Here is a 23,805-nt window from a genome sequence, read left to right as displayed (position 1 = left end):
GGCTAAGATCAAAAGTCAGGTATAGTCTAGTAGGAAGAAAACTGACAAAGGATCCAAGTCTGGATGGTGATTGTGGTGAGTAGGTCCTTTTTCTTAAAATTTGAAATGTCATGGAATTTGGAAATGACAACTATTTAGGTGGAATTTAAAGTCAGAATTTATGACTCTCAAATTTCATAATTTTTCCCACGTAGAATTCTAAAATTTCCATGTTAATGAGGCCAAACAAGGGAATTGGAGATTTTCATTTCTCAAATTTTGACTTTTAATAAAATACCGAGTTAAATTTCTCTATCCAAACACACTGTTAATGAGAAAATAGGTACAAAAATTGTGCTAGATACAAAATGTAAAAAAGTGGGTTTATTAGGCCCACCACAAAGTTTACATGCACCAAAAAAGAAAAAAGAAATGCCAAAGTTTGGTTTTGGTCTCTGTAATTTGAATTAGGTTTCACTTTAGTTCCTATAGTTTCAATTGTTATGATTTTAATTTTTATAATTTGAGTTAGGTTCCGCTTTAGTCCCGTAGTTTCAATCGTTATGATTTTGGTCATGTAGTTTATAAATTATTGCAATTCAAGGACATAGTATTTTCGTTTATCAAACTACATAATCAAAGTGGAATCTAAGTTAAATCACAGGGACAAAAAATGAAACCTAACTCAAAATCATAATAATTGAAATTATATGGACTAAAATAAAACTTAACTCAAACTAAAAGGACCAAAAGTGAACTTTGAAGGAGGAAAAAAAAAACACACACACATTTGATGAGTTACAAATTTACAATTACATTACATATGCGGTTTTAGAGGGTTAAGCCGTAGCAAGCATCAAGAAGAGGCAAAGGCAATGGGGAGCGGGAAAGAGAAGAAGCCCTCGAAGTTGTCTCTCAAAAACCCTAAGAATAAGGGTAAGCCGCTTGGCCCAAAATCCAAGAAGAAGAAGGAGAAAAAGCAACGGCTCAGGAATATCACCAATGAAAACCTAATCCAAAGCACCCAAAAGGGCAACAACAATAACAAGGTAGAACCAGTATCAGCTTCGGACCAGCTCAAGTTCTTTCTGGGTCAGTTTCAGTCTGCCAATGGCGTCCAGCTTTCTTCTCTCGAGTTGGAGTCCGTCAATGGTACCATTTTATTTATTTATTGGTATGCGTTTCCTATTGTATAATTATATGCTCTGTTTGGTTGGTGAGAAAATTTTGGTAAAATTTTGTTTTTGGTTTATTTCCTTCTGAGAAGAAAATGTTCGATAGTGATGGTGTTGGAACCCGCATTTTTAAGCGAAAACATAGTGAATTAGATGATAAATTGGTAATCACTGTAATTTATTTATTTTTTTTATTTGGGAATTCTTTGTATAAAAAATTTGAAGCAAATGAGAGAAGAAAAAATTTCTACATGAGGGAAGGTAAAAGATTCAACTAGCCAAAAATCAAGGGTAACATGTGGAAGCTACCTGATGTTCTGCTTATTCGTGCCATTGGTGGAAGCTACCTGTCCAAATCCAGCCAAATTACTTTAGCATTTACGCTGAATTATTAATTTTTGTATCTAAAGTAATGTTATGGTTTACTTGAAGTACTCGTTCCGTATTGTAAAAATCCCCCACCATAGTAAACAATTGAATCTAGTCCTCTAATACATAAATTTTGTAGATACATGTATTGTGGATCTGTCTGAAAGCTTGGATCAAGACGTCAACATCTTGGGGAAACATGTGAAGGCAGCTTTTGGTCCATCATGGAAACAAGAACTTTGCGAAAAGCATCTCTTGGAAGGAAAAATTGTCGCAGGGTGTCCAGCAGTTCTGATTATTAGTACATCTGCCTTGAGATCAATAGAACTGCTAAGGTGGAATTGCATTTCCTTCCATTCATACTGTACCATAATTGGAACCAATTGGAAATATGAAATTTCGAAAACCCATATTATTAATGTTCAACAAAAATGTCTCAGTAATACCAGACACTTTACCCCCATTTAGTGCATACATATCGCTGAACAATCTATTTTGTTCTTCTAGGGGCATCCGGTCGTTGACTAATGAATGCCATGCAGTAAAGCTGTTCTCAAAGCATATGAAGGTTGAAGAACAGGTAGTTCCTCTGAATTTTAAATCCCCTAATTGATGATGCATTTATTACCATTTAAAAGTCATGCAACTTTATTATTATGTTGACAGGATGCATCACATTAGATGTTTAAAAATACATAGGAACAATACATGAAAAAGGCTTGAATTTTTATAATTTCAGATTTGTGAATCCATCAAGCCATAGTTGTATGTGTAAGCATATATATATGAGCAGTTATTAATAGACTGGGCCAAATTAAGATACCATGGAAACTGCTAATAATTCAACTATATCAATGTCACTCCAACAGGAAGTCCAGATCAGGGTCTTGGCATTAGTTTTGGCAAAAGGGTTGACATTTAGTAACCTGCGTAGTTCTTCACATGGTATATTAAGTCTTATTTTTAAGTGGTTTCTATGATGCCAATCGTTTTAGTCATTATTTGACACTGTTAATCTTGTTAAACCGAAAAGAAGATTCTTGTTACAATGGACTTGTAACTTTGAAGTTCAATTTTTGTCTAAATAATACTGAAAAAAAAAAAAGTGATAAAAATGAGAATAATGAGGTCTTCAAATTTTGTTTGATCATTGAGGCTTAATCCACCATGTTACTCCAAAAGTACTCTGACTTTCTGATTCTTTTTTACCCGGAGTCCTTTGTTTAATTATCTTGTTGTATATGGTAACCATATATGGTTATATGGTAACCATATATGGTTATATGGTAACCATATACAACAAGATAATTAAACAAAGGATCCACTTCATAGTTGCTGCAAACTATCACTCACATCATACAACAAGAGGTTCATTGTGAGTCTCTTTTGTTGTAACTTGTAATTAAATATTATATATAACCAGAAGTTACGAATTGTAAGTATAAAACACTAGCATGCACAGGCATACATATATACAAGGATCTTCCAAAAGGATCCCATAAATTTTTTTAAGGGATCCCTAGTGGGGCCCACTCCATATTGTATTAAAACGATCTGAGGCATTTATTTCTTAGGTCTCTATTCAAAGATCATCTCTACAAAAAAAAATTAGACAAATCGAAAACCATTAAGATATCTAATTTTGATCAAATAAATAGACTAACAAAATATTTCCAACATACACATTTGAAATGATGACCATTAAAATCAAATGGTTAAATGGTTTATGATATATTTAATTTTTGCTGAGATGATTCTTCGATGGAGACCTAAAAGTAAATGGTTCCAATCACTAAAATACAATGTGGGGTTCGCTCCACAAGAGATACCTTAAATAAGCTTATTTAAGGGATCCCTTAACGGAAGCTCCCTCTACATATATATATATATATATATATACACAATTATTTTGTCTCATTCTTTTGCAATGGCATAGGTTTCAAAATGACAATCTATTTTGCTCATGTGATTCTACTTATGTTATTTTAGTACTGTGACCAACCTTATCTGTCTCCCTTCTTAACCCATCATCTTATTTTTGTTATATATATGTTTACCTTCTTTCATATCCCCTTTATGCCTTATGCAGGTATCCTTGTTAAAGGACCGTGTCAATATCGCTAGTGGTACACCAAACAGGTAGTCCGCATAATTTTCTGTTGAATATAATAACCCTTTCTTTTTTTTATTACACTGTCCAAATTTTGTAGGTTTTACTTGAATGCTATTTTTAGTTTGGGTAACATTTTAATAATCATGGTCCAAATGTTAAATTCTGTTCTTTAGCCTGAAGTGACATGAGGTGTGTTCTAACTATTTGGTGTTGTTTTGTGTACTTTGGGAGATGTAAATAAATCATAAATATTATAAAGATGATGTTCACATGTTATGGATATTGTTTACTGCCATATGGCATGTCCTTTATCTTTCCTGTTCTCAAGTTCTTTTGTTTGAATTGAATAATCTGGTTCTGGATTTAACTCATTTATTCCAGGATAAAGAAGCTAATTGACATTGAGGCATTGGGGCTTTCTCGGTTATCAGTGATTGTGCTTGACATGCACCCAGATGTTAAGGGCTATTCCCTGTTTACGCTTCCACAAGTCAGGTTAGATTATGAATTGATCTCTTGCCAGTTTACCATTTGCTTTGTCTTGGTTTTATCGCTACTATTTTTATTATTTTTTTTCCCTCTGAAATGATGCACAAATCAAACCCTCCGTTTGGATCATCACTAATATTAGGGCAATAGGGTGAAGTGGTGAACCTCCCCTGAGTTTTATACATTATTTTGCAGGACATTCTTTTGCAAACATATTGTGCTCAAATATATGTTGATATTGGAACCAATGATAGAGTTTTACAAGAATCTGAATTCTTATCTTCACTGTTTCATTAAGTTAACTGACCAGAGTGGGCTGTGATAGTTCAAAAATCATAGAGAAGCTTCTGTTATGTTCCTTTTGTTTTTTCTTGCCTTTGTTCTGTATTGTGAATGCAGAATCTTTTAAGTTAATGATCATCACATGCCTCATATTCTTTTTATTTGGCAGAGATGAATTCTGGGACTTGTATAAGAACTATTTTCACAATCGATTACTTGAAGGTTCCTTGCGTCTGTGTCTCTATGGTCCATTAATGTCCGGGAATGAGTTGAAAGCGAAAAAGAGGAGCCCCAGTGAATAACAATATTTGTTTTGGTATAAAATTTTGAGCTGAGTATTGTATGTCTTTAAGTGAGCTGGGTATGTTATGTATCCTTTTATCTTTTGTATCCAAGTTACTTAAATTAAGTATTGGAAACTGGTGGTTCTATTTGAACCCTTTTATTTGTCACTATAACCCTTCAAATATTGAGTAAAATCACTTTTATTATCCCTCAACAAATTCAACAAAAGAAAACCCTAATGCCCTAATGGCAGCCATGGTCATAGTTGCTAGTTGCCATTGATGGGTGGAGGGTTATTTATAGTCACATGTTATGTATCAGGTGGATTCCAAAATATCTGTGAGATAGAAAAAAAAAAAAATACAGAATGAAACATTGGATGGAGGTGTCATCCGACCAAACCTTAGTGATTATTTGTCTCCAGTCTTGTAAAAAAACAATGGCTCATGGAGACTTTGGGAGGATTATAGGGCATTGAACAATGCCACTGTAAAGGATTGATTGCATATTCATGTTATAGATGAGCTTGGGTTATCCCTCTCCAACCTCTCTATAATTTCCAGGTTCATAAAACACTACCTAAACAAGAGCAAACACCAAAATTAATAAGAAGAATGCTTATAAAGTCGCTGCATTTTTTAAACTAAAAAAAACAAAAAAACTTACCAACAACAAATCTAATTATGACTAATCAAATCAATTCATTGATATTAAAACTCATTCTCAGGCAACGGTGCTAAACTTGTTGATTTTTTTCTTAGAAAAAAATAAAAATATTATGTTCTAAGTATACTCACAAGTATACGAATCGCATTAGGAGCAAAATATACAAGTACGAGGTCGATCCCATGAGAAATAGGTAATACACAACAAACCAATTAAATTAATCAATTAGAATAACTAAGCAAAGAGATTATAGAGTTGGATAACACACGCACACATCACCACACGCACGCACACACTAAGATTATCTTGCAATGCTAAGTTTTTCAGTTTCCAATCCAAATAGACACAATTCAACCATCCAAGGCTAATAGCAAATTGATTTAAATATAACAAATCAAAGTTTGACTGCTAAAAAGGTTTGGTTAGTTACTTTCTCGTAAATGTTCCCCTATGACATAATTAAGAACGTATCGGGTTTCCCTAATTAGTTAACTCACATATTCCCTGAGATTAAACTAAGGCAGCTGTTACACATGCAAGAGTCCTTCAGATCTATGAAAACGTCAAACACGCACAATATACAAGTTTTGTCCATTACCTTGTAGAAGTCCTACGAATCCATTAACAGGAGTAATTTCTTACTCATTCGTTACTCGTGATTTAGTGTCTTTAGCTATTTCACAACTAAACCTAACAAATTTACTAGATGCGTAATTATCCTAAGGTGGCCAATCAAAGAGTGCATACAGCCTAGCATACAAGTTATAATAAATAAATAGATTTTGATAAATGCAAACATTAAATCAATTCACCAAGAGACAGATAAACGATTTGGTAAAGCATGAAAAAAAAAAAAATTCAACCTACATCTTAACATGCAAGATAAATCAAACCACATACTGAAAATAAACAAACAAAATTGAATTCAATAAATAAAATCTCAATCCATATTGGTCAACAAACTAACTAAAACAACTAATTAAAAACAAGAATTCCAAACGAAACAGAAAATCAACATCATAGGGGGCTGCAACTCAAGAGAGAAGAAAAGAGAGACCTACACAAGAAGGTAGGCTCACGGCAAGGTGAGCTAGGGCTTGCGGCACAAAGTCTCTCACTCTCTCTAAAGTGCCGCCTCTCCCTCTCTCAAACACTCTCTGAAATTTACTAAAAATTGTGAACTCCTAATTGTGAGAGAATGAAATATATTTATAGAGGTAGGGGTGTTTTCCTTGTGAAGCAAGGGAAGGGGGTGCGACAAGGCTTAGGGTTTCAGAGCTATGGGCTGTACGGCATGGGCTTGCTGCAAGGGCTTAGCGCATGGGCTTCCATCCTCACTTGCATGTACGCATGGGCTACCACCTTGTCCTCTTTAATTTTCGACTTCACCTAGGTCCAAGCCCCAAGTGACTTCATGATGTGTCATAGTTGACCCTTGACCTTGCCTTTGACCATCAGATTTTGCCCCTCTTGGATTCGAATTCTTCACTTCACCCCATTTGATTCCATAAATGTTCAATACCTTCTAGAAGTTTCTGGAACTTTGACTTAATCGAGTTGACTTTTACCAACCTTTCCTAGTCTCACTAGGATTCCTTGTAGATGTAGGATTTCATGTCCATTTCGATTTCTTATACTGACCATATTGCCCCTAGTGATTCCTAACACCATTAGGACTCCTATCCCTAATAGGGTTAGGTTTTCTAGTTCAACCAGAATTTTCTGTTCCAATTAGGTTTTCTCATTTTTTGCTTAACAATTATGATTCTTGGCTTGTTATTTCCTCTTGTGACTAGGAATTCCCTTTTGACTAGGGTTTCTGCTCCTTTCCTAGTTTGACTAGGAAATGTCCAAAAACAACTCATTTTGCTTTTTTTTTTTTTTTTTTTTTTCCTATTTTTGCTTCATTTGACCTACAAACACGAAAACAAGACAACAAATACAAAAATATCAAGTTCTTGCACTCTAGGTTAGGGAATTAGTATCATAAAATGATACAAAAATGCACACTCATCACACCCCCAAACTTAAATTTTTCTAGTCCTCAAGCAAATAAAATAAAGAAAAGATTCTAAAATGACTCAAGCATCCCAACAATCGAATTCATGTGCACAACCATTAATCACATAGGAAAGTAAGACATAAATTTTATTCTCCAAATTCTAATAACATTTCAAATAACAAACCTCACTCCTCTATTGTCATATAGGCGATCTTTGACATAAACTCAGGTGTTAGATAAACAAAACTAAATCAATATATACAAGTTAGATTCAACTCCAATCCTCACTATGGTGTACTCTCAGAAATAAAGCACTCGAGCATTGGGTTGGTATGTGCACTCAAAGATATATGTGAGAGAAAATATGTAACAAAAACAATTAGCTCACATAAGTACATGAAGTAATGGCACATTTATAAAGAAATAATGACCTCATGGAAAGAAATCAAAGTGCTTGAAATGGATTCAATGACCAAATTAAGGCTCCCTTCTCAATTAGACTCCATATAAGTATAATACATGTCTCTTGAGATCAGCTAGGGCTTTAATAGGATTGTAATGAAGGCTTTAGCTAGGATATGATATTGAAAGGAAAGGAACACAGATGGCTAGATACTATGGAATTGCAAAACAATTGATCGTTATGAGGCACACCTTGCTTCTTTGCACTACACAGCTCAAATTGAACTCTTTTGCTCATTTCTTCTCTTGAAACCGTCTCATGTCTTTCTTTCTTTTTTCTTTTATATATATATATATACATAGGGCATAGCATGCATACTATTTCAGCACATTTTTGTATCGGCTATGCACATTCATTTTTTTTCCACCTCAGCAAACATGTGTAAACATCACAATACCATAGATAGGGTAAAACAGGCGGAAGGGGTAGAACTTCCCCAAACTTAGGGTTTGGTGTGGGGTAACAAAGAATACAGCTTAAAGGGCTCAAGATGAGTTACTAGGGATAGAACACAAAATGGGTATGTCTTTAGGCAATGGGTTAGACAATCAAGGCCTAAATTCATTTCTCAAGAGTCATGAAAATACAAACATGCTTTGTGTAATCAAGAAAGGAGTACTAGCTCATTGATTCATGATTATGTATATTCCAAGCAATCGATCAAATGAAAGATAATGAGATCAAAGCGATGACTTTTATGACAATAACAGAATTAGAGTGGTGCGCAACACTCAAGAATTTAAGAATAAGGCTCAAAGCTCAATTAGGTCTCACAAATCTACTCTATCATGCATATAAATCATTAGTCATTCAAATTGTTACCTAAGTGCATATCAACAAGGCTTAATGACATAGAATTACGTGATATGTTATGGAACACTATTAGAAGAAGAAGAATACAAAATATACACACAAACTAAACATGCTCATAACAACCATACATAATTAAATCAATTAGTTGATAACTCAAAACCACCCAAAAACAAACAAAAAGACTCAAAAACTTTGTTTTTATTTAAAATTATGTCGCAATGATATCTAAGGATCACTCACATCACAAAGATGTAATGAACTTAGATAATTGCATCTTGATAGTGTTTGACACCCTTATTGAAAAATAATTTTTTTTTTTTTAAATGCCCCAGAGGACCAGACCTCTAGAGAGCTCAGCTCTAGAAATCGCTCAAGAGGACCAGACCTCTGGGCCAAAATTTGAAATTAAAAAATAAAAAAAAAAACTAGAACCCTAAAAACCAAACCTAAGAAAAACAAAAACCAATGACATTGCCTTTCCCCTAAAACTTAAATGACACATTGCCCACAATGTGAAAGAAATAAATGCATGAATGCTCAAATTAAGTAAAAGGGAAGTAACAAATATCCAAAACACACAACTGAAATAAAAATTGTCTTATGAAGCAAAATAGGGAAATTGTTTACTTGCGAATGCAAGTTTGGACACTCCAAGTGTAGGCGCGGCCTCCTTGGTTTTTATTGGTTTCCTTTGGATTCTTGAAAAAGCTTGGGTTGCCTCCCAATCAGCACTTGATTTTATGTCGTTAGCCTGTGTGACGCCCCAAACCCTCCAGCTTGAAGATTCGGGTGCGTTATAGCGCCACACTGACCATTCAGCCCTAGATGGAACTACCAAGCTCAGCAACTCGCATCTAGAACCAAACAATCAATGTAAGGCTAAGTTTAAAAACAAAATACTAGGTTGGATCAGAATGCAAACTACGCAGCGGAATAAATGACTCAAATACTTTGATTAAAAATCAACCCCAAAGATTACATAAATAAATAGTAACCTTGTACAACTGTTTCGAATATTAATGAGCTGAAGTAAATACAAAACTCTTTACAAAATAAAAAAGAAAATCACTTCTAGATTATCAATTGCCACATCTCCTCCACGCTGCTTCCTCAGTCTTACTTAACCTGCAAAACCAACAGCTGCACTGTTGAATGGTGCACCGGGTTAAAGAACAAACCCTGTAAGCTTTCGCAAGCTCGCATATATTGGTGAGATGACTCACACCCACAACCACAAATAAACAGTGACTACAAGTCACACACAAACACACATCTCCAAGTGTTCCTGTACCAAACGTGGTACCAAAACTTACCACTAACTTAGCTAAAATAAGAACTAAGTCGATAACAAGCATCTCCAACAATCATGCTTACTAAAGTGTTCATGTGCTTAACCAAGCACTAACCACCAAATCAACACAATGGCCGATCCAAATTGGCCAATCACCAACATGAACAATCTCACGACTGATCCAATGTAAAAATGAACTGGTAGAGAGAGTGACCATCTCTGATTGTAAACCTAGCCATTTGCTACACATACTTAAGATCATTTGTACGATCTGGCAACAATGTAACGACCCGACCCAAATTTCATTAGATATTTAAATTTTTTATTCGTAATTGTCATTTAGAGGCGTAGTGGGAGATTAAATTGACACTTCGTATTTTTTTTCAATGAATTATTTTAAATACTTTGGGAATTTATTTGAGAAATAAAAGGTTTTAGATTTAATTTTTAATTTTTGTTTTAAATTGGGCTTGACCCAAAAGTTGACTTTTAAAATTAGTGGGTTTTCGTCTTCGACTTTGGGCACATTGAATAGGTCTCGAGTTCACGAGTTCGTAGACAAGTAGCGCGTCGATCCGAGTTACGGTTTGAGAGATACAGACATTTGAAGTGAGGGGCAATTTTATAAATTTACATAAATGAGTTTTAAATACCCAAAACCAGTCTTTCTCTCTCTCTCTCTCTCCTCATTTTCTCTTCCCCCCGACTTTAAATACCCAAAAGGTTGTGGATTTTGGAGAAATTGTGGAATTCGATGTTGGTGTCACCACTTTGAGCGGCGACGGTGGTGGTTCTGACCACCCCGCTGTCATGTTGATTATCTAGCATCAATTTGAATGTCTTTACTAAGTTGGTTATCAATTTTGGTAGGTGGAGGCTGTTCGGGTGGACCAAAGTTTATTTGAGATTGAAATTGGACACTTTTTAGATAACGAAGCTATCCTCGAATGATTTTCTTGTTTTAGGTGAGCCACGTGTAGGGTTCATTTTGAGATTTTGGTCTAGTTTGAGATCATGGGTGTCGTGGGTCGAGCCGAGGATGTTTTGGGAATAGGTTTTAGAGTGTCATAGTTTTAAAGAAGTGATTTCTAACCATAGGGAAGAACATGAAGTAGCCAGTCGGGTTCCTTGTACACACACACACATTTTATTGATTGTTGAGATGAGACTAATTGTATGTTATTGCTTTTTATTTAGGTGAGACGACCGTGGCTTGTGACGATTCGGCGGAGGATCGAAACTAGATTTTCCAATTCGTGAGTGGACCTTGATCTTAATAAATTATGCTTTACTATGGGATTTCAATCTCTTTGGTTATATTTGAATTGACCTTGAGTTTTAAATCTTAAGCTTTCTTAAATAACCGTTTATGTTAGTCCGATTACCCTTATCTTGGAATCTATAATTTAAGCGATCCAGAAATATTTTCACATGTTTTCATACGTGAATTCATATTGAAGATACCTTTATTTAAAAGGCGTGTTTTAAATTTTTACTTATTTTATGAAAAGATTACATAAATATTGGATGTTGATCTCATTTAATATTTATGTTTGGTTTGAGACATTTGTGAATTGAGGAAATGACACTTTAGGGTTTGGATTATTAAGGAGGGAGTTGAGGGAAAGAAAATGGTTGTTCTTTTATTTCAAAAGTAAGTAGAGATTTTAAAGAGTATTTTGAAACTGATGTGTAAATGCATGTATTGATCGGACAAGTCTGCCTGTATAAATACACGGGATTGTAGCCAGGATACGAGCCTGCTCGTGCGGAGTGACCTCTCCGTACGAGATTGTGGCCAGGATATGAGCCTGCTCGTGCAGAGTGATCTCTATGTACGAGATTGTGGCCAGGACTCGTGCAGAGTGATCTCTATGTACGAGATTGTGGCCAGGATTTGAGCCTGCCCGGACGAGGGATTGTGGCTAGGACATTATCTGCAGTTACGGGTTTGAGTACGGTGAAACTTCATTCTCGTTTTCAAGGATTTTCTATGACATAAGTTTAAAAAGGAAATTTATTTTTATGTTAATTTTGATTCTTAAATATGGTGCTACAAAATACTTTTACTCAGAAAGTTTCAAAGAACGACTTCTTACTTGTTTAACCCTTCTATCGTGTATTTAAATAGTTCCTTTGACGTTTGAAAAAGACTCTGAAAATAGTTTTAAAGCTGGGGGATTTAAAAAAAAAAAAAAAACAATTGTAAGGTCTTGGAGATTTTTATTTTATGACTTCTAAAAGATAATTAAATTTTATGTTTCGTTTTCTTAGCTTTTCCACTCACTGAGTTTATCTCACAATTTTCTTGTTTTGTCTTAAATTGTTTCCGCCCCGGCCGTAGCATTGGTGGAGGTCGAGCCAATCACGTCGAGGCATAGCGTCCATTTTATCTTCTCGGATCTTGTAGGCATCGCTTCCATTTTGGAAGTTTCTTTTCTTTAACTGTAAAAAATTTTGTAATAGGAGTAGTGACTCAGATAACCATACTTAGATTATAAGATTATTTTGTATTTGTAGGGTCTGAGACCCTTTTTGGTTGTGGTAGAGGTGGCTGAAGTTTTTAGAAGTGTTTTTACAGGTTTCATAAATTTTGGGTTAGTCTATTTTCAAGGGAGGTTCTGCCGAAGTTTTGGTAGGATTTTCTTTGATTTTGGATTCCCACAAGACCTCTCCGAGTTTCAAGATAAAATTTGGGGAAGGTCCTGTCAAACAACCACGTACAATGGCCCACAGTAATGTCTGAGCTACCTGCCACATTATATAATCACATTGGTATCTCAACCTACCCAATTCACTTGTTACTCTCAGATCGTGTCAAACCACAATATCTTGACATGTCGGTACATTAATCTCAAATCCGGTCAACACGGTCATCCCAAGATATTCTCAAATCACAATTAGCCTATCTGGCCCAACAATCTATCCTCGAATCACAGGATAATCTAATAACATCAATCCATCTGGCAAATTAAATGTCTAATCACAACTACTAACCTCTATAGTTCATAATATATAAACCAATTAATCATATAGGTTCAAAATCATCCTCGAATCACAAACATGATTCCAATCTTAGAATTATACCAAATTCTAGCACACAAGCAATTAACTGAAAAACACAGTTAAATAACACAAAATAAATACACAGTTTTACCCACAAAATAAATACATAAAGTCCACCCACTTGGATTCCGTGCATCCTAAAACACTACGTGTACTTTACCACCTCACTACCTCCGCGGGCGAAGAGACCCCAAAAACCAAAAACAAAATTCTCAACTGAGGAGAGAGAACAGAGAGAAACGAGAAAACTGAGAGAGAGAAAGAGAGAGAGAGAGAGAGAGAAAGATGCTGCGGATGAGAAATGAAACTGGGGGGGCTATTTAAAGAAAACCATGTCGAGCCCTCGCCGGACTGCCGAGTGCTCGGCAAGGCACGCCGATCGCTCGGTGGCTTAACTGAGCCCTCGGTGGTGCTTTCCACAAAGTTCCACCTAGTTTTCCTGCCTTCACGTGGATTCCTCCTTTGCCACCACCTGCTGCCACATGTCACCATCCTGGCCATTAGATCAAAATAAATCAACGGCCAAGATCTTCCTACCCAATAAACTTTAATTTTTGAAATTCCCTTAACTTCTAAAATTAACCAAAAACACTCCGGGACTCAGAAAAAACCTACGTGCTCGTAAAAACGAGTACAAACTTCCTATTGGTTCACAAACAACTTTTGATCTCCAAACCTTTGAAAATCAAACACCAAAATTTTCCAGGGCCTCACAGCCTGACATGTAATTCCTTTACTCGCATCCTCTCTTCTTCTTTTTCTCATTACTGCTTTTGGCATCCTCCAAGAATGGGTTGAAAAATTTCTCCATCTCCTCCTTCTCATCTCCATAAAAAGTTGGCTCCTCATTTTTCGGGAAGTCATACGTAAGCTTGTACTTCTCTTGGTGATTCCTGTGGCGGATTGTCATTGAGCACCCCAAAGCTTTGTACTCCATATTATTGGTGCTCAAAAATGGTCTCACAAGAAGAATAGAAGTATTTCCTGAAATTCTTGGAACATCTAGCACTATGAAATCAGTAGGAATTAGCAAACTTCTACATTTAACCAAAACATCAATCAGCATACCAAGGGGTTTTTCAACCGAATAATTTGCAAAGCGAATAGTTGTAGTAAACAGATGCATGTCAACTTCCACAAATCCAAGCTTCTTGAACACACTCAGCGGCATAACATTAATAGCAGAGCCATTGTCAATCAAAGCCCTCTCAATCAGACTCTCCCCTATGCTGCAAGATATGATCAAAGTGCCCAAATCCTTCTTCTTTGTTGGATAGGTCATGAAGAGGCATTTACTAATTTCTTTTGGAATATTGTGGCTATGCCCTTGCTCCTCAACCTTTTTCTCAATTGACTTCAATTCCCTCATGGTTGCTGGAAACTTGGTGACATCAATGTCCGAAATGAGAGGGATCACGCACTCCTCTTTATGCTCTTCAGTCATAATCGGATCCTCCTCTTCCTCACTATCAACGATCTCAATCACGTACCTTCTTAGTTTTGATTACTCTCACCCACTTTCTTGGAGTTGTCCTTAGTATAGCATTCACATGCTCCTCATTCTTTGGGTTAACAACGGGCTGACTAGGTAGCTTCCCCTTCTCTCTATGACCTAGAGTTGTAGCAATTTGCCCTAATTAACTCTCCAAATTCACAATGGCCTTCGAATTAGCTTGCAACTGCTGCTCGGTTCGGTTCGGTTCATAAATGCATATGTGCTTTGAGCTAGGGAAGTGGTGCTTTGAGCAATCTGAGCAATCTTCTCCTCTAAGCTAGACCTCTCGACATTAGGGTGCACATAGGGCTTATTACTGTTGCTTCCACTAGCTTGTTGTCCATTGTTGTTGCTCCACCTAAAATTAGGGTTGTTCTTCCATCCAGGGTTGTAAGTGTTAGAAAACGAATCATAAGGCACCCTAGGCAAGTTCCCAACTTGATTCACTTGTTCCACATCATTCTCTTGTGCTTGCACACTCATCATCTTCTCTTAAGCTAGTGATAACCGCTGCACTATTGTCTTAATTTCAGCGAGTTGTCCCTCCATTGAATTAGGTGTATCGGCTACCTCATATAATCCTCTCTTTGATCCTCCCCTTGAACGATTCATATCTCATTGTTGCGAATTCAAAAAGAGTGACTCAAACAACTCATTAGCCTCATCTTCAGTTTTGGACATAAAAGCACCACCACATGCCGAATCCACTTTGGCTTGGTCCCTCTCCAAAAGTCCTTGATAAAAACAACAAATCACATACCAAGGGGACAAGTTGTGGTGCGGGCAGCTAGTAAGCAACTCATTAAATCTATCCCAAGTCTCATGGAATGGCTCCTCGGCCTTTTGCACAAACCCAAGTATCTCCTTCCAAATTTCATTTGTCTTGGCAGCAGAATAAAACCTTGTTAAGAACTTGTTACATAGGTCGTCCCAAGTTGACATTGAACCACTAGGCAACGAGTACAACCATCTCTTTGCCTTGTCCTTAAGCGCGAAAGGAAACATTCTCAAATGGTATTGATCCGCATTCTAAAACTCCAGAAAATTCCTTTAGGAAGTGGATAAGGTCTCCATTCAGACCATGGTAACTCGGCAACAAGTGGATTTGACCACTTTTGATCTCAAAATCAGTAGCTATGGTTGCATATCAGATGCATGAAGCTTGCGTGGGCAGCGAGAGTGCTAAAAAGTGACTCAAGGGTTGCAGCACATTCGCGTTAGCATTAGCCATCTCTTCGGTTTCAATTTCCTCACCACTCAACTCGGATGCAATAGATGGAGGGCTGCTGTTCGGATTCCCTAAAGTTTCGTTCTTAAGCCTCTCCAACCTCTCTATAAATTCAGGGTTCATAAAACACTACCTAAACAAGAGCAAACACCAAAATTAATAAGAAAAACGCTTATAAAGTCATGGCATTTATTAAACTAAAAAAAAAAATTACCAAAAATAAATCTAATTAATGACTAATCAAATCAATTCATTGATATTAAAACCCATTCCCCGGCAACGGCGCCAAAAACTTGTTGATTGTTTTCTTAGAACAAAATAAAAACATTTTATACAAAGTATACTCGTAAGTGCACGAATCGCATTAGTAGCAAAGCATACTCATTCGCTACTCGTGATTTAGTGTTTTTGGCTATTTACAACTAAAACCTAACAAATTTACTAGATGCAATTACCCTAAGGTGGCTAATCAAAGAGTGCATACAGCCTAGCATACGAGTTCTAATAGATAAATAGATTTTGATAAATGCAAACATTAAATCAATTCACCAAGAGACTGATAAACGATTTGTTCAAGCATGACAAATCCAAAAATTCAACCTACAATTAACATGCAAGATAAATCAAACTAATACATACTGAAAATAAAGAAACAAAGCTGAATTAAATAAATAAACTCTCAATCCATATTGGTCAACAAACTAACTAAAACAACTAATTAAAAACAAGAATTCCAAACGAAATAGAAAATCAACATCACAGGGGGCTACGACACAAGAGAGAAGAAGAGAGAAACCTACACAAGAAGGTAGGCTCATAGCAAGGTGAGCTAGGGCTTGCGGGACAAAGTCTCTCACTCTATCTAAAGTGGCACATGTCACTCTCTCAAACACTCTCTGAAATTTACTAAAAATTGTGAACCCCTAATTGTGAGAGAATGAGATATATTTATAGAGGTAGGGGTGTTTTTCTTGTGAAGCAAGGGAAGGGGGTACGACAAGGCTTAGGGTTTCAGAGCTATGGGATGTACGGCATGGGCTTGCTGCAATGGCTTAGCGCAGGGCTTCAAAGACTATTGGGTTTAAAATGATTTGTTTTAAACTGTGAGACCTCGTATTTTTCAAAGATTTATTTTGAATATTTTGGAAATTAATTTGAGAAATAAAAAGGTTTTGGGTTAAATTTTTAATTTTTGTTTTAAATTTGGGCTTGACCCGAAAGTTGACTTTTAAAATTAGTGGGCTTTTGGTTTTGAATTTGAACTCATTGAATAGGTAACGAGCCCACGAGAAGTTAGACACGAAGCACGCTTAAATCAAGGTTACAGTTTGTGAGTGACGAACGTGCAAATGTAGGGGAATTTTTGTAATTCCGTGTGGAAGGGTTTTAAAACCCAAAATCAGATTTTTGGCATTCTCTCTCTCTCTCTCTCTCTCTCTCTCTCTCTCTCTCTCTCTCTCTCTCTCTCTCTCTCTCTCTCTCTCCCCATGTCTTTGTCTCTCTCGCGAGGCTCATCACCGCCGCCCCTGTCACCGGCACGTGAAGACGCGTCTGGCGGCGACTGGGTTGGGTTTTTTGCTCACCAGCCTCGCCTCTCCTCCCTCTTCCTCCCCTGTTCTCCTTTCAATCTAGAAACCCCTAAACCCAAGACCTAGTTTAGACCGTTGGTAAGCTCCGGCGTTGACTTGCCCTTTCCAGCAGCTTTGCGACCCAGCTCCGACTCAGACGTGTTCCTCTTGTCGTTTCCAGTGGCTTTGTGACCCAGATTGTTGGTGGGTTCATATTGTGCATCGGACCACCGCAGCAAGCAAATCAAAGTTGTGAAGGCTGGTGGCTTCCACCGTCGATTTTGGCGATGTTTGGCCTTCGACCCAATTATGAAAGTTGATCCTCTAGGTATAGGCTTTATTTCCCCTAAGGTGTGGTTGTTCAATTTTGAGAAATTAGAAAATCTATTTTTAAGGTTTTTACCTATTTCGAATTTCTTAAATTTGGATTTGAATTTGAGTTGTTTTTATGCAATTGAAGAGTCTTTTGTGAAATTAGGATTAATTGGAGTTGGTTTTGGGTAAATTCCAGGTTGTACCGCCGCTGCCACGGCCAGCTCCGCCACTTGGCGCAGCGAGTTGGGTGATTTTCCTTGCCAATTAGTGTAATGACCCAACCCCAAGTTTAATTTGGGTCTCAAGTTCAATTTTTATTGTCGGATCTTGTTTAAGTTTGGAAGTGAGTGATAGTGTTTAGGGGGGCGATTTCAAAAATTTAAAACTTTGGTTAATATTTTAAGATAGTTATTTAGAACTTGAATTCCCAAATGTGCAGGCGAAGACGGTTTATAAATCGAAGCTTCGTGGAGGGTAGTTTGGAGAATTGTCTAGAATGGGGTATTTTTGTAATTTCAAACCCCAATAACTTAATTAAAACAGCCCAATACACTCTCTTTCTCTAGAAACAACTATTTCTCTCTCTCTCTCTCTCTCTCTCTCTCTCTCTCTCTCTCTCCCGCCACCTTCCCTCTGCCCGCACCCCACCAGCCACCATAGCCACCCAAGCCGACCACCACCGCCGACCCAGACCTCCGGCGAGCTTCCCCCGATGCCGACCACCTCCCCCGGCCCCTCCTACAGCCAACCCAGCCCCCTACTCGACCTCTACTCAGAAAATCCCCCACAGAAACGCCGGCCATTTCCTCCAATTTTCCTGCCAGTTCCAACTCCTATCTTCAAGGTTTTAAGGTGGGTTTTCCTTCCCTCTTAATGGGCTTTCAATCTCTTATGTTGTAGTTGTGTAATCTTTGAGTTTATATGAAGATTAAATATGAGGGTTTAGGGTCATTTTGGGATTACCTTGGGTTTTTGGTTAGGGGTTTATTATTGGTGTGGTGTTGGACAGTCTCACTTCCAGGAAACCCAAATTGATGTTTAGAATTGAAAGTTTGAGAAGAATTGAGAAATTTTTGTATATTTGGTTAAAAATTAGATTTGGGGCAGCCACTTTGGGCGGTGATTTCGAACCCCCACTGCCATTTTGTGATTTGTAGGATTATTTTTGACAAATGTTGAATAAGTTGTCGATCTTGATTATTTTGAAGTTGGTTGGAGAAGCTAAAATTATTTTGAGACTAAGAATTGAGACCTTGTTATTACCGATAATACTCTAGGACGAACTTTCTGATCGAAGTAAGCCTCAGACATGTTTCTTTTTAAGTTAGGATTTGTTTTGGATGGTTGGGTAATGTTGGTTTGAGCTGGGAAGCTTTCGGGGTGATTGAGGAGGTGTTTGTGGGTTTAATTTGTGCATCGTAAATCGTTGTGCCGGACAAGAAACGGGTGTGACGTTAGGCCTCGTACACACAGACACACTTTAAATGTTGTCGAGTCGAGATTAATTGTGTTTTATTGTTTATTTTATAGGCGAGACGACCGTGCCTCGTGACGATCCGGCGGAGGATCGAAATTAGATTTTCTCACTGTGAGTAGATCTTTTTTCCTTAAATGATTTATGAAATTTTGTGTTTTATTTTGGTTATTTGAGATTTGTTTGAGAAGTGTTAAATGTGAGTGAATTTTTACCTTTCAAATGAATTTTATGAAATTCCATTAATTTAATTATGCTAAGTATCTTGAATTGATTTCGGGATTTGATAAATAAGATTGGACTTCGGGTTTTCAAACACCTTCGTATATAAGTTCAAAAACAAGATTTTCTTAGTGGATTGTTTAAATTGATGGATCTCTTTTGGGAAAGGATTCTAGTTTCTTAATTTCTACTTATAGCTTATTTATTACTTCGGTTTTCAATTGAAAGGAATTGGTTGGATTTATACATTATTGTATATAAAATAGATATGTTTTACACTATGGATTTAAAGTCTTTTTTGTTTTTTGAAGTACATTAAGATATTTCTATCGGTGGAAAAAGAAATTTTGATTTGGTTATGGAAATAGTTTCAAACCACCTTCTCAGTACCCTCCAAGTTATTGGATCGGATAGGTCTTTAGGACCCATCACGGCACATATATAGGCTTTGGGCTGTGTCGTGATGCTTAACCCTTTGGGGGTGGCTCTTCGTGCACGCAAGACATGATTTTTGGCTATGCATGCGTATGACAGATTCTTGGCTCTGCTCATGTATAATAAGTTCTGTGGGTAACTGACTTGGTGTTCTTTGTTATAAATATATTATATGGTTTTAATGCAATTATTTATTTTACATTTATGATTTGTTTAGAATACTTAGTGTTTGAATTTCTGATAAGTTGTCTATGTTCTTGTTGATTTATTAAGATATGTTAACAACCTTGAACGTATTTTTGAAAGCGTTTTAAAACTAGGGGATTTCAAAGAGCAATGTGAGGTCTTAGAGATAAGTTTGATTTTAAGGATTTATGAAAAGATAAATAACCTTTATTTTTGTTTTTCGTAAATTATCCACTCATTGAGTTATCTCACCATTTCTCTGTTTTGTCTAAATTTTCCCCCAAGTAGTAGCATTGGTGGAGGTCAAGCATTTCACGTTCAAGCATAACGTCCATTTTCTTTACTCGGATCTTGTAGGCGTCACTTCCACTTAGAAAGTTCCTTTTAGCTTTAAAGAAAATTAATAGAAGTAGTGGCTCATTTTGGTTAGGTCTGACATTCTTTTTTATTACAATAGAACTTTATGATTATATTGTATTTGTTTGGGTCTGAGACCCTTTTTGGTTGTGGTAGAGGTAGTTGATGTTTTCAGAAGTGTTTTTAGAGGTTTTAATATTTTGGGTGTTAGTCCATTTTCAGTGGAGGTTCTGCCGGATTTTCGATAGGATTTTCCTTGCATTTGGATCCCACAGGACCACTCCGGATTTTTAGGTGAAAATTCGGGGATGGTCCTGTCAATTAGCCTCCCCGAGACTCCCAGAGACCAATTTCAGGTTCTGGTAAATTTTTTTGTGAGTGTTTGGTGTGTTGTTTGGGGCCGGGCAGCCACCATGCGTGTGTTGCTGCTCGTTCCAGCCGTTTAACGGCCAAATTGTTACTGTGGTGAACTTTGAATTGTGTTGCGACGCGTTGTTATTGTGGACAGGTCGTAGCTCAGGAATTTGTTGACCGAAACCATCTAGGCTAGCGAAGTCGAATTCGAATTGTAAAACCGAATAGTTTCGAACGAGGTATATGTGGGTTCCAAAATGAATTTAAGTTGGTTTACAGTGGGTGTCGTGGTAGTCACATTTGAGTTAATTAAATTAACTTCGACGTTGGTTAAACCCTAGATCCGAATTTAACCTAAGGGGGCATTATGGTCATTTTACCCTATTGTTTCGGAAACATGCGTAATTATTCCTCGAGTACTAAAATGAGCGAAATCTTTGTATTAAGTCGATGGAGGCTCGTTTCTCGGCTAATTCTAGTGACGAATAAGGGAATAATCGTGAGATGGAAACAAATCCCAGAATGGATTAGGCATAGCTTGATTAACCTGTGAGTAGACCCTTTGTTTTTATAAATGATTTATGAATTTCATGATTTATTATTCTATTTGTTATCTTGAGTTTTATTTAGATTGATGCATTGGGAGGTGGACTGTGATTTTAAATGATTTAAGGAATTGGGATTTGAGTTCATGGTTGCATTGCATGATTTTCATATGAATAGTTGCATGAAAAGAATTTAATGAATATTATATCTAGTTATTGATGATCCAAATGATTTATGCTACAATTAATAGTTTGAGAAAATCATTTCAAAAAATGATGGACAGTTTATGAAAATGGTTTTTAATATTATATTTTGAAAGTTTTATTATTAAATTTCAAGATTCTTGGAAATGATTTCAATCGAGCAGTTTCAAGTTTGAAAATGATTCTATTTAAGGAGATTGGTGAAAGGTTTTGGGGGTAGCTTTGTGTTCACGTATGAGCATTCATATCTGCCCGTGCATTGATTCGCTCTGCACGGGAAGTGGCGAGCATTTCTGCCTACCCGTGCATCTATTCGCTCTGCACGGGATGTGGCGAGCTTACCTGCCTGCCTGTGCATTGAGATCACTTTGCACAGGAAGTGGCGAGCTTATCTGCCTGTTTGTGCATATGCACAGGATGTGGCGAACTTATGTTCCTAAGTATATGATTTGCAGTTTTTCCGGATACGAATATGATGAGATGTTTATTTCATGGCCTAGAGATGGATGGATTGCATGGATTTAAAAGGAGGATATGGTTATTTATGTAATCATTTATTTTTGGCGTGATATTATACTTAATATTTTTACCTTACATGTTTTATGGAAGATTTTTTCTGAATATTCATGTTTACTTGAATAATGAAAATCTTTACGTGGGCTAGTTTGTTAAATTTGTTTGTAAAAGAATTTTGATATGGTTTTAAAACTAGGGGATTTCAAAGAGTGATGTGAGGTCTTAGAGTCAAATTGTGATCTATAAGAGTTTGAAAGGATAAATAATTACAATGTTTTATTTTTATATTTTGTCCACTCACTGAGTTACCTCACATAATTGTTTCTTTGTGATGTTCTAACTATTCCCGCCAGGTATAAGAGATCATCGAGGTCGGGCCGTACCACGTCAAGGCATCATTCCACCCTCAGTTCGACCACCTTGTGGGCTTGATGTTTTCTTAAGTTTATCTCTATCTGATTGGTTGTAAACTTAGTATGCTCTGATATTCATGCGGTTGGGTGGATGTGATTAATTGACATAACATTTTATGGGATCTAAGATCTTTTTGGCTGTGGTAGAGGTAGCTATTGACTATTAGAAGTTTTTTCTTCAGCTTTAACAAGTTGGGTTTGCCAAATTTTCGGTGGGATTTGCCTTGATGTTGGATCCTACAGGATCACTCTGGGTTTCAGGGTGAAATATGGGGACGGTCCTATCAAGGATTATTTTCATATTTGGTACCTGAATTTTGACCTATGTCTCAATGTGGTACCTAAATTTTGATTTGTCTCGATCTATTGGGTACCTTAACTATTATTATGTCTCTAATTGGTATCAAACCAAACTTCTATTAAAGAAATTAACAGAAGTGGGGAGCAGTTTGGTCCAATTTGTTTGCCCATCTTCATCTCCTTCCCAAAGCCCTTGTTTTCTCTATCCTCCATAGAACCAAACCCATTCTTTTTTATTTTTTTGCCAATGAACCAAACCCATGCTAACTCCACCAAATCAGAAAAAATCTAGAACCCACACTCAATCCCACCTCTTAACCAGTTCCAATACTTGCTTGGTGAGTCTGAGTAGCAGCTCATCACAATCATCTATCTTTGCAAAAGCATTGGCAACAGTGAGATAGCAAGTTGAGTTCAATTGTTGAGAAAACCTAGTTGCGACTCTGACAATTTCACAAACAAAATAAAAATCATTTCTTTCACTTGCTACTACCAACATGTACGTGTGAACATTGGGAGATATGTCATTGACATATGCATATAGCAATTTTGATGGCTTAAAGCAACTGCTTTGAGTTTGGCCCTATCATGGGGTCTGGCCTTGTCTATTCTTTCCCTCTCATTGTATCATCGCTACCCACATCAGCCGCCACCACTAGCCACCACCCCCACGCCCAATCATGCCGACGCTAGTTGCATGCTCTGTCAATTTTCATTTTTCACACACCACTAGCAATTTCACACATCACGAAGGTGGAAGGTGAGAAGAGAGAAGAGTGAAGAGAGAGAGAGAGAGAGAGAGAGAGAGAGAGAGAGAGAGAGAGAGAGAGAGAGAGAGAGATATCACCGTGGGTGCGGTGGGACCACCGGCGGGGTGGGGCGGTGGCTAGAGGCGGAGGCAAATGTGGGCAAATGTGGGCAATGGGGTTTGAGGTATGGGTAAGCGAGATAGAGAGAGATAGTTTGTGGGAGGTGGGATTGGGTTTGGGTTCTAGGTTTTCTCAGATTTCGTGGAATTGAATGTTCTATAGAGGATAGGAAAAAAAAGGGGCTCGGGAAGAAGATGGGCAAACGAATTGGACAAAAATGCCCCCACTTCTGTTAATTTTTTAACATTAGTTTGGTTTCATACCAATTAGAGACAAAATAATAGTTAAGCTGCCTAATAGAGAAAAATTAAAGTTTAGGTACCACATTGAT

General features: G+C 37.0%; 1 protein-coding gene, 1 long non-coding RNA gene and 1 other non-coding gene across 3 annotated transcripts; all 3 read left to right on the top strand.

Moving 5' to 3' along the window:
* The first annotated feature begins 791 nt into the window (after positions 1–791).
* Positions 792–4,898, top strand: LOC147292757 (U3 containing 90S pre-ribosomal complex subunit). Its single transcript, XM_086233012.1, has 6 exons — positions 792–1,131; positions 1,663–1,858; positions 2,031–2,103; positions 3,613–3,662; positions 4,018–4,131; positions 4,577–4,898. The coding sequence occupies exons 1-6, from the start codon at positions 855–857 to the stop codon at positions 4,707–4,709; spliced, it is 843 nt and encodes a 280-aa protein (XP_086089138.1). The 5' UTR covers positions 792–854; the 3' UTR covers positions 4,710–4,898.
* A 10,359-nt stretch (positions 4,899–15,257) lies between these two features.
* On the top strand, positions 15,258–15,363 carry LOC147292756 (small nucleolar RNA R71). Its single transcript, XR_015121002.1, has one exon. It is a non-coding gene; the product is annotated as a small nucleolar RNA R71 (small nucleolar RNA).
* A 2,839-nt stretch (positions 15,364–18,202) lies between these two features.
* Positions 18,203–22,553, top strand: LOC147292755 (uncharacterized). The gene is made up of 3 exons (XR_015120866.1): positions 18,203–18,451; positions 19,130–19,187; positions 22,246–22,553. It is a non-coding gene; the product is annotated as an uncharacterized LOC147292755 (long non-coding RNA).
* The last annotated feature ends 1,252 nt before the right edge of the window (positions 22,554–23,805 follow it).

The sequence above is a fragment of the Dryas octopetala genome, chromosome 2, assembly GCF_963921425.1.
Source record: "Dryas octopetala chromosome 2, drDryOcto1.1, whole genome shotgun sequence".
NCBI classification, from domain to species: Eukaryota; Viridiplantae; Streptophyta; class Magnoliopsida; order Rosales; family Rosaceae; genus Dryas; species Dryas octopetala.
This window is presented reverse-complemented; position numbering and strand designations above follow the sequence as displayed.

Excerpts from the sequence above, each read along its gene's own strand:
- LOC147292757 (XM_086233012.1), top strand. The coding sequence starts at position 855 with ATGGGGAGCGGGAAAGAGAAGAAGCCCTCGAAGTTGTCTCTCAAAAAC. Across the intron at positions 1,132-1,662 it reads CGAGTTGGAGTCCGTCAATG|ATACATGTATTGTGGATCTG; the intron begins GTACCATTTTAT and ends TAAATTTTGTAG. Across the intron at positions 1,859-2,030 it reads AGATCAATAGAACTGCTAAG|GGGCATCCGGTCGTTGACTA; the intron begins GTGGAATTGCAT and ends TTGTTCTTCTAG.